General features: G+C 36.3%; 1 protein-coding gene across 1 annotated transcript in view; it reads right to left on the bottom strand.

Moving 5' to 3' along the window:
- Window positions 1-12475, bottom strand: part of LOC138309660 (fibropellin-1-like) — a 73350-nt gene that overhangs the window by 20477 nt on the left and 40398 nt on the right. Inside the window, exons 22-27 of the mRNA XM_069250875.1 lie at window positions 12098-12208; window positions 8542-8652; window positions 7867-7980; window positions 7293-7406; window positions 5227-5421; window positions 2806-2978 (exon numbers count right to left, since the gene is read on the bottom strand). Of these exons, the coding sequence (XP_069106976.1) occupies window positions 2806-2978; window positions 5227-5421; window positions 7293-7406; window positions 7867-7980; window positions 8542-8652; window positions 12098-12208 (818 nt within the window). The remainder of the gene's footprint in view (window positions 1-2805; window positions 2979-5226; window positions 5422-7292; window positions 7407-7866; window positions 7981-8541; window positions 8653-12097; window positions 12209-12475) is intronic.

The following is a 12475-nucleotide window of genomic DNA, read 5'->3' as shown; positions in this document are numbered from 1 at the left end:
ACAGGACAGTGTGTACACGATACCCACAGGACAGTGTGTACACGATACCCACAGGACAGTGTGTACACGATACCCACAGGACAGTGTGTACACGATACCCACAGGACAGTGTGTACACGATACTTACAGGACTTTGTGTACACAATACCCACAGGGCAGTGTGTACAGGATATTCACAGGACACTGTGTACACGATACCCACAGGACATTGTGTACACGATATCCTCAGGACAGTGTGTACACGATACCCTCAGGAAAGTGTGTACACGATACCAACAGGATAGTGTGTACACGATACCCTCAGGAAAGTGTTACACGATACCCACAGGACAGTATGTACACGATACCCACAGGACAGTGTGTACACGATACTTACAGGACTTTGTGTACACGATACCCACAGATCAGTGTGTACACGATACCCACAGGACAGTGTGTACACGATACCCACAGGACAGTATGTACACGATACCCACAGGACAGTGTGTACACGATACTTACAGGACTTTGTGTACACAATACCCACAGGGCAGTGTGTACAGGATATTCACAGGACACTGTGTACACGATACCCACAGGACACTGTGTACACGATACCCACAGGACAGTGTGTACAGGATATTCACAGGACACTGTGTACACGATACCCACAAGACAGTGTGTACACGATATCCACAGAAAAATGTGTACACGATACCCACAGGACACTGTGTACACGATACCCACAGGACACGGTGTACACGATACCCACAGGACTATGTATACACGATACCCACAGGACATTGTGTACACGATACCCACATGACATTATGTACGCGATACCCACAGGACACTGTGTGCACGATACTCACAGGACACTGTGTACACGATATCCACAGGACAGTGTGTACACGATACTCACAGGACATTGTGTATACGATACCCACAAGACAGTGTGTACACGATACCCACGGGACAGTGTGTACAGGATATTCACAGGACACTGTGTACACGATACCCATACGACAGTGTGTACACGATACCCACAGGACAGTGTGTACAGGATATTCACAAGACACTGTGTACACGATACCCACAGGACAGTGTGTACACGATATCCACAAGACAATGTGTACACGATACCCACAGGACAGTGTGAACACAATAACCACAGGACATTGTGTACACGATACCCACAAGACAGTGTGTACACGATACCCACAGGAAAGTGTGTACACGATACCCACAAGACAGTGTGTACACGATACCCACAGGAAAGTGTGTACACGATACCCACAGGACAGTGTGTACAGGATACCCACAGAACTATGTGTACACGATATCCACAGGACAGTGTGTACACGATACCCACAGGACTATGTGTACACGATATCCACAGGACAGTTTGTACACGATACCCACAGGACAGTGTGTACACGATACCCACAGGACATTGTGTACACGATACCCACAGGACACTGTGTACACGATATCCACAGGACGGTGTGTACACGATACCCACAGGACAGTAAGTACACGAAACCCACAGGACAGTGTGTACACGATATCCACAGGACAATGTGTACACGATATCCACAGGACGGTGTGTACAAGATACCCTCAGGACAGTGTTACACGATATCCACAGATCAGTGTGTACACGATACCCACATGACAGTGTGTACACGATATCCACAGGACATTATGTACACGATACCCACAGAACAGTGTGTTCACGATACCCATAGGACAGTGTGTACACGATACCCACAGGACAGTGTGTTCACTATACCCACATGACAATGTGTACACGATATCCACAGGACATTGTGCACAAAATACCGACAGGACACTGTGTATTCAATATCCACAGGACGATGTGCACACGATATCCACAGGACATTGTGTACACGATATCCACAGGACATTGTGTACACGATATCCACAGGACAGTAAGTACATGATATCCACAGGACATTGTGTACAAGATATCCACAGGACAATGTGCACGCGATATCCACAGGACATTGTGTACACGATATACACAGGACATTGTGTACACGATATCCACAGGACAGTAAGTACACGATATCCACAGAACATTGTGAACACGATACCCTCAGGACATTGTGTACTTGTTTTTCTTTGCTTTATAACCTTACTAACCGGAAACTCATTTTCATTAGCGTAAACGCAGAGGTTGCCACGAAAGATTGTAACCACCGGAACACTGACTTTCTCAAGTAGAGTGAATGCGACTCCGACTAAAATTTTATCTATATCGACAAATCTTCAATATAAAGAATATATGAATGCAATGGAAACTTAAGATTATATGTCAATTAAATATTTAAAAAAAATGAATACTTGGAATGAGAAAACGATAAAGTTAATGTGAAACTCGACAACATTTTCAGATTTTCAAATTGAAGCCTGTTTCCGGATTCCATCAATTGTTCGGCTGTTCCAACAATCGTAACAACGTGGGAAAAAAGGTTTATTTCATCGGAAAACTTACAGTAAAAAAAATGGTAGGTTGGAATGTAAATATAATGAATGGTATTTATTTTTGTTGTTTATTGGTGTATAAACTGCATTTTTGTACATACAATTCAACATGATGCGCTAACGCAGTTCATCACAAAAATATATGTACAAACATGCAGTATACACACCAGTAAACAACTAAAACTTGAAATCGCTCCTTAAATATACAATGACAGGTTAGGTCAGGGAAAACAGGATTATTTCCATTAAACAACTTTTCAAAAACGAAAAATAATGAACAAGATATTCACAAAAATATGTATAAATATTGATATTTACCTTAGTATGGCCAGAAGGAATAGTTACTTTTCCAACTTTGTAGGTATTAAACGATTCACCACGTGTAAACCAGATTGAAGCTAATGTGTTTTCGGAAGGCAGTGATGAATATACCCCGAATATTCCTGGATCCGCAAACATTATATAGGAAAATGTCAGGCAGTTCTCACCGGCTTAAAAATAAAACATCGCAAGTATCATATATCGTATTCGCAGAAATTAGCGCCCTTCCACCTAAAAGCGCCCCTCCCCTTTCCTTGAGAAGTGTTGAAGTTGTCACTTTCCCTGAATTTTACAATTTTTTATAACATTTGATGTCTCTTACATGTTACATGAACTTCCGAATCTTTTACATGTGAACCACCACATAACAATGTTTCTCAAAGACTTAATATGTATGTTTACTGTAAAAAATTAATGAACCATGTCATGAGCACAGGAAGATTTGAATTTACGTTTTGTTTCGTTAACGCCTTCTCCACGAATTGAAGTGCAAACGAAATTGTAAAATTTTATAATCCACGAAAATTAAGCCCAACGAATATAGAAGACAGTAAACTACAAAAGAGTATATCCTACAGAAGCGTGTTAGGCTCACATAAGAAAATATTTTCAGGATACCGAAAATAGTTTATTTGGTCACACCCATACAGTTTATTTGGCCGCAAAAAAATATATATGGCAGCTACCAAATGATTTTTTTTCGCTATTCTGAAAAAACCTTTTTCCCTGTGTGAACCTAATACGCTTCCGTAATTTTTACAGATTTGCAAGAAAAGAACTCAAAGGGATATTTTCGGTTGGAAATAATTAAGTAGTAGTTTAAAGTCCAATCGACTGGCCATGGGTGATATTTCCAAGCATATAGAGCAGGTCCTTAGCCATATAGTGCCTGTTTTATTATCTACATAAATATTAAACGATAATAAATATATATGTAATGTTTGCATATGACCTAAAATTAGTTATATTATATATAAAATTTTATCACATATAGAAATAAGTTCGAGATAATATGTTTATATGTATCCGAATGTGCGAGTAAGCTGGAAAACCTCAATATTATAGTAGCTGAAAGTAATGCGTGCGGTCTGAGGTAAGATTTCTCAAAAATTTAGTTCACAACCCATATCGCAACAGTGATGTTTAGTTTTAAACTGGTTTAAAAAAAAGAAATATCCAACTCTTTCACGAACAAGGGAAATTTGCCAACTGATCAATTTTACTCAAGCTAAATGTTATACATGTATGTAGCAACAATAAATGCCGATCCTTGTAATACATTTGAAAATTTAAAAGGTCTTATGAGGCCTGTGTTATTGTTATTAAGTTTCCCTAAGCCAGTAGATGTGTATGACAGTCAAAACTTGATTTTATCTCTATTGTCAAAAAGCATGTTTGTATTCCATGGCAGTATTGTTTTGATAATTAGAAAATCAAATAGCTATGCTTAGTATAAGACACAAAAGGAAGGACACCGTAAAAGGTTTTGTTCCAGATCCATATTACATTTCAGGTGATGCAGTGCGTTGGGATGAAACCGTTTTATGCCATATTATACAAAGTGATTTTGGGCTTAGAATAATATGAATCTTAATAGTGATTCTGAGAGTGGTCGATAAAAAAAACTTAAAAATTGAATTTCTATAAATGCAAATACATCATTAATCGTACAGAGATAACGGAGAAACAGCCAAACTATAAATGAGTGTGTCTGATTAAACGTTTAATTATTTAAGTAATTGCAGTGTAATACATATATTGTATGTTATCCTAGCTCTGTGTCATGTATAAATGAATTAATTTGACTGATATGTATAAACCAAAATTTCATAACAAAATCTGTTATAAAATCAAAATTAAATACGTAAAATGATAAACATTTAGTCATTGTGGTTGATTTGTAACTACGATACACAAAGCTAAGTCTGAACAAAATAAAAGTATGGCCCGAAGACGTTAACCATCATTCTATTGGGTGTTATATTGTACTATTCGTAACGAATTCCAAGGAAAATTCAATTACTTAAAATCAGCCTGCAATTTATTTATCGCAAGATATCATGAACTCTTATTTTTGATCATTCTACAATATGTAGATAATAAAAATCAAATAAAGCTTTATATTCTATCTAATTAATGAGTATTAAATATGATATAAGTCTAGATAGCTGTTTTATGTAAAATGTATATGCGCTATATTTTGCTGAAGTTTACACATCTACTTACACTGCTGCTTTATGCATATACGCAAATATATAAAAAGCCTACTGAAAAAGATCATTTTTAGATTATGAAATATTGAGAAACATCGTGACATAATTTTTAAGCAATTTGATCCGTGTCCAGAGATATATAACCAAGCGAACAATAACTAACCGCTGTTTCGTATCTAGAGGTATGTGCTCTGCATATACTTACTTGGTAAGCCGGAAGTAGCATACAGCCATGCGTCATGGTTAATGGTTTGATCATTATTGCTAATATACATGTATTTTCCGCCATTAACAGCGGATGTCGGGCCGTTACTGGAGTCGCCTTCGATCCAATCAAAGTTATCCCAGGACACACCTTGGAAAGGACACGATTGGTCTACTTCAAAAGAACATTCAGTACCTGCAGTATTAAAAAAATGAAAACATATTGCATGAAAAAATAATAACACAAATTATTTCAAGCATTGATGTCACTTTTTTATTTCATTAGGGTATGAAAGACATTTTGTTAAAATCTGTTTTATAACCCGATGAAATAAAATGATAGTGACACCAATGGTTATATCTTAAAATCACCACTGTACCACATCCGTGTCCTCACTCAATGACGATGTGGTGTCGAAGTGATTGTTGGCATGATATCCTGACATAATCATAATACCGTAAATTACAAAATCTAGACCTTCGGATCAGCAGCCAATAATAACGTTAATGAAACATCGTGTTTTAGTGATGAGAAAATATGTCAGAAACACAATATTGACGAAGGATGACACCTGTAATTTAATGGCCTGTGTCCTAAATTAATTCATAGTTTTTTACCTTTTATTCCGTGTTTGCAATGTGGTTTTATTTTTGTCAATCTAATTAAAATACAAATCCTTATACTCACTCCGTTAAATTGGAGGATCTGACAACATTCCTTAAGGGGTCATGTTCGGATGACCTTTTTACTGTACCACGTGCATTTCATTTTCTACACATTTCTACATCTATTGACAACGCCATTTCATTCCAGTATATATATGCAATTAGCTTTGTTGTGCTGTTTAGGCGAGATGACTTCGCACATGAAAGTAATTTTAACAGCTTTTTCAAACAATGTCAAACAAAGTCACATTCAAGATTTTGTGAAAATGATACGTTGATCTTAATGGCAGGGGAATGTGGGAATATAGGTCACTCGCCTTATATAGTTTCTTATCTTTATTATTTTAGTGTATGTACTTTAATTGCTGTGGTCCCTTTCATTGTTTCCGTCTGTTTGATGTGATACCGGTAGGGTAGGGCTATGCATAAACATTCCGCGTGCCTTTCCGGCTGTGTATTATGATAGCGGCTATGGTTTGTATCCTTGGGAAGTCTAGGTTAACTTGGTGTTTACCCTCGAGACGACAGGGTATTGTTGAGTTGCCGGATGACGTTCCGTGCTCACTGTGCATATGCCATATATTGGACCAATCGGAATGGGTGTGCGACGTCGCAAATAGGACCATTTAGAGGGGATTATAAAAGGAGCTGCAGCTAAAATGGGCGACTTGTATGGGCGGATAACCGGCCAACACCAAGGGGGAAATTCCTCCCCTGTCTATTAGGCGCTGACAACAGCTGTCATACAGTGCTGATAAGCACACACGTACCTATGTACAAACTTGCGTTAGGACACTTAGGGTGTTAAACATAATTTAGGGAGTGGAATTGTTGTGGAGTTAGCTGTGAGGAGGGAATAAGAAGAGGTGTTGGTCTTTAGCTAGGCTCTCGACAGGAACACATGGGCGCTAGTGTTGTCGTTAGCTACTCTCTGTAAATATTTATATTCTCTATACATACTTTGTTATTGTTTACCTGTATAATATCATTTAACTTTATACAATGTTTTGTTGATATGTAATTAAATTGCTCCGCCACATCCTTATTAACTTGGGTTGAGCTGTCTGCAATCAGCTCAGTGCGTGTGTATGTCTCTTGGGATTTGTCTGCTGACCTGTGTCAAAGGATTACATATAAACTATGCAATCACACCTCTTGGGGATTTACTTCTCCTCGACGCTGGTCTCGGGAGTGGGAACGCACTAAATCAACATATTGCAGAGTTACCTCCTTTGCGCCGTTTCTCTTAAAATTATTACATTACGCACGGCGTCACAATGAATACCTATCCGCAAAGGGCAAGTAACTCTGTAATATGCAAATACAGAATATATGTTTGTGTTTTGTTTATTTTTCATTTGTATACAATTGTTTTATAATAAAAAGTAGATAGTTCCTTACCGCTGTCATAGCACAAATCCCCAAGGAGACCAGATGGACAGTCACAATAAAAGTCGGTACCGCCAAGGTTTTTACAAATCCCTCCATTCTGACATGGAGATGCTGAACATACATCTGAAAATAAAATAAAAGCACTTGATTTGAGTGTTTTCTGAGTTCAACCCAACCCCTATGTACTGCTGGTTCACTCCGTGGAACACTGGACACGATTTGGATTCTCCGGTTACTTGTTGATCTTGATAAATATGAGTGGCGTGATATGAAATTTATTAAAGGAGTTCATTAATTTGATATGCCAATGGCCTTTAGCGAATGTTCATATTACATATTCACGAGTTTAAGATTATATTTATTACATAACTTGTATTAATAGAAATATAAATGGCATGGCTGGACTGGCGAGTTATGTGATAAAGATAAATCAATAAAGGAATCTGATTCCATAATGATCCAGGTGACCTTAAAATTATACTCAATCTCATTTGAATAAAGAAACTTTGTAAGACTTCATTTGGACATGTTGACATGACGGAGAGACGGACGAGCACACATATTATGAGTTTTTGTTACTTACCTGTCTGTGCACACGTGTTCCCATAGGAACCACTAACGCAATTACAGAACGTATCGACTCCAGTCTGTATACAAGTTGCGCCGTTTTGGCATGGGTTAGAAGATAGGCATAAATCTACAATAAATAATAAGCATAAATCTACAATAAATACATTTCAAAAAAAAAAAATAAAGAATTAGGCAATTACTTTTAAATAAACAATTTCATGGTTTGCATTGTATGCAACAGAGATAACAGTCCTTGATGTGGTATTGATATTTACGTTGTGACCGCCATGTGATACGAGAAAAGAAGATGATATAAAAATGCTTCATCGCCGATGAATGGTATTTTTCTTTATGAAAAACAGGAACAAACGAAAAAGTATTTTTCTTCAGTAAGAAGAGTTACTTACTTTTCAGCATTACCACCATTGAAAAGTTTGAGCTTTTTGTTTGAATCTTGTTTGAATTCACAATAAAAATGTCAAAAATAAATACTTGCGTCCTGATCTGGAATAAAGTACTGATTGTGCATGCACCAAAAGCAAAATATATTATATGTGCATTTTTGTGTTAATAAGACACACATAAATATGATTAAACATCAGTTATTGTTCAAATGATAGCTATCGTTTATGCTCTGTCGGAGCTATAGCATCATTTAGAATAAAAGAACAGTTCTACAAGAACTTACCGTCAACATCACACGTAGTGCCCCAGAATCCACTTGGACACGTGCATTTAAATTCGTCATTGATCTGTGAACACGACCCGCCATTATTGCAAGGGTTTGGAGAACAGAGGTCTGTTAAAGATATAATGTTAATTACAACATCATAAAATAAGTTTTGTATTCCATAAATAAAAACAGCATGAAGTTGATAAAGTAACTATGAAATAATGAAACCATAGGAACGTCAAAATTGAGGTATTTTTGCTTGTTCTAAAAATAGTGACCATGAATTTAAACCACCCATGGTTTCAAACATCTTTAAGATAATGACCTTGATCGCGACTTCGACGTTATTGTTTAAAAATAATAGTCATGACATTGACCTTTACTTGATAACCCCTAAACCTAACGGATTTTGTATTGTTTAAACCCTATTTTACTTCAACATATTAAAATCAAAGTATAAAGCAAAAAAGTACACTTATGGTACTATTGAAATAAAAAATATTCATTAAAACTTCTAGCATGGCAAAGACTAACGCTATGAATAGCTTAAATCTAGGTTCTGGTTTTATATTTGTTTATTATCAGTGTGCTAAAGAATATGTTCTATAAATTTGGAAAATAGGATGATACATAGATTTCAATAACATGTTTTCATTTTCATAATGCATGCATGTTTGATATATAGTTACCATGGTACCGAAAGCCACATTATAAATAGATGGCATACACATTCTATCAGGAATGTCCTCAACATTTGAAATACATCTTGAACTATAAGGCATTAACTAATTCTAACCCTTATTATTATACCTTTGCCCCCTTTTCACTATATAAAGATTAGAAAATAGGAATGCTGTTCAAATCCAATCGTAATCCAGTCATTTAAAACCGCTATTTGCCGAGTAAATAGTCATTCGAACTATTTACCTGAAAATGAGCTATTTACCTGCATTCAAATTTTCGCGGACTTTTGCTTAATCATGAATTTGATTGGATAACGCATTGGGAGTACTTCATTCGGAACCTCTCTGACTGTATCCCGTTTCCAACGAAAAAACACAAAGCGCTTAGGTGATCTAGATTTGAAGCTGCAGACGACAACTTGTTTACAACATGGCCTCCAGATTCGACAACCTATACTAGAGGAGAAATCTCTCGAAAAATTGTTGACCGATAGGGACAGTGGAAATACACAGCAAGTTGTTAAAACAGCAGTTAATATTTTAAAGGACTACGTACGAGAAAAATCACTGGGCACTTTCGATGATATGGAATGTCACGGTGAAACAAGTGAAAATATCAACGGGTTATATGTTATAGCATTTTTCTCAACGGTATAATAAAACACTTATTGAATGGGTTTATTCGGGAAATATCACTTTCATTGTCCCCCTTGACACAACTATTTCCCTCGGCTTCGCCTCGGGAAATAGTTTATGTCTCGGGGAACAATAAAAGTGTTATTTCCCTCATACCCATTCAATAACTGTATACTATTTACCATTTGAAACCATGATTTCATGTTATATTGAAATATAACCATCGATGCATCCATTTATTTATTTTTTAGCGTTTTAATTAATAGTAATTAAAATCTAAAAATAAAACCACTAAAAATATATATATATTTAAATCAATTACTATAACTTGATATTCATTATCTGAACAAAAAATGGATACAGTGTCACACACTTGAAGTACGTTCTTTACCATACGTGAAGTACGTTCTTTATCATACGTGAAGTACGTGAAGTACGTTCTTTACCATACGTGAAGTACGTTCTTTATCATACGTGAAGTACGTTCTTTACCATACGTGAAGTACGTTCTTAATCATACGTGAAGTACGTTTTTAACCATACGTGAAGTACGTTCTTTACCATTCATGAAGTACGTTCTTTACCATACATGAAGTACATTCTTACCATACATGAAGTATGTTCTTTACCATACGTGAATTACGTTCTTTACCATTCATGAAGTACGTTCTTTACCATACATGAAGTACATTCTTACCATACATGAAGTATGTTCTTTACCATACGTGAATTACGTTCTTTACCATACATGAAGTAGGTTCTTTCGTGCAGTACTTTCTTTACCATACGTGAAGTACGTTCTTTACCATACATGAAGTACGTTTTTTTACCATACATGAAGTACGTTCTTTACCATACATGAAGTACGTTTTTTTACCATACGTGAAGTACGTACTCTACCATACATGAAGTACTTTTTTACCATATATGAAGTACGCTCTTTACCATACGTGAAGTACATTATATACCATACGTGAAGTACGTTCTTTACCATACGTGAAGTGCATTCTCTACCATACAGGAAGTACGTTTTTTACCATACGTGAAGTACGTTCTTTACCACATATGAAGTACGTTCTTTACCATACGTGAAGTACATTATATACCATACGTAAAGTACGTTCTTTACCATACGTGAAGTACATTATATACCATACGTGAAGTACGTTCTTAACCATACATGAAGTACGTTCTCTACCATACATGAAGTACATTATATACCATACGTGAAGTACGTTCTTTACCATACATGAAGTAGGTTCTTTCGTGCAGTACGTTCTTTACCATACGTGAAGTACGTTCTTTACCATACCTGAAGTACGTTTTTTTACCATACATGAAGTACGTTCTCTACCATACATGAAGTACGTTCTTTACCATACGTGCAGTACGTTCTTTACCACACGTGAAGTACTTTTTTACCATATATGAAGTACGTTCTTTACCATACGTGAAGTACATTATATACCATACGTGAAGTACGTTTTTTACCATACGTGAAGTACGTTCTTTACCATATATGAAGTACGTTCTTTACCATACGTGAAGTACATTATATACCATACGTAAAGTAAGTTCTTTACCATACGTGAAGTACATTATATACCATACGTGAAGTACGTTCTTTACCATATATGAAGTACGTTCTTTACCATACGTGAAGTACATTATATACCATACGTGAAGTATGTTCTTTACCATACATGAAGTACGTTCTTTATCATACATGAAGTACGTTCTTTACCATACGTAAAGTACGTTCTTTACCATACATGAAGTACGTTCTTTACCATATGTGAAGTACGTTCTTTACCATATGTGAAGTACGTTCTTAACCATACATGAAGTTTGTTCTTTACCATACGTGAAGTACATTCTTTACCATACGTGAAGTACGTTCTTTACCATACATGAAGTAGGTTCTTTCGTGAAGTACGTTCTTTACCATACGAGAAGTAGGTTCTTTACCATACATGTAGTACGTTCTTTACCATACGTGAAGTAGGTTCTTAACCATATTGCGAAGTGCGTTCTTTACCATGCGCGAAGTACGTTCTTTACCATACGTAAAGTACGTTCTTTACCATACATGAAGTACGTTCTTTACCATACATGAAGTATGTTCTTTACCATGCGTGAAGTGCGTTCTTTACCATACGCGAAGTACGTTATTTACCATACACGAAATGCGTTCTTAATCATACGTGACGTGCTTTTCTAAATATACAATGTAAATGAAGTACAGTGCTTACCTTCAAATTCGCAAAACTGTCCCACAAATCCAGAATTACAGTTGCATGAAAGAACACCATTTGTGTTGACACAATTGCCGCGACCCCGACAGGTATTTGCGAGGCACGCAACTGAAAGGGATTGGCGTAAGAATCGAAATAAATATCAAATAACCTGGAAAATGCATTCTTTTTAATCAAATAATTGTACTACCTTGGAAAACTTAATATAACGCGCCGATCAAAGATTGTAGTTCTAAAGAATATTTAGTAAATGTGTACTCTGAATTATATATAACGATTTCTGTACATAACGATCGATCACGTTTATGCGTCTATTCGTTTCAATATCTTGGCTAATTAACACTAATTCAGGGAATTGTTAAACAACCTTACATG

This window comes from Argopecten irradians, chromosome 15, assembly GCF_041381155.1.
Source record: "Argopecten irradians isolate NY chromosome 15, Ai_NY, whole genome shotgun sequence".
Taxonomy (NCBI): domain Eukaryota; kingdom Metazoa; phylum Mollusca; class Bivalvia; order Pectinida; family Pectinidae; genus Argopecten; species Argopecten irradians.
The sequence above is the reverse complement of the archived record's forward strand: the minus strand, read 5'-3'. Positions and strand labels throughout refer to the sequence as shown.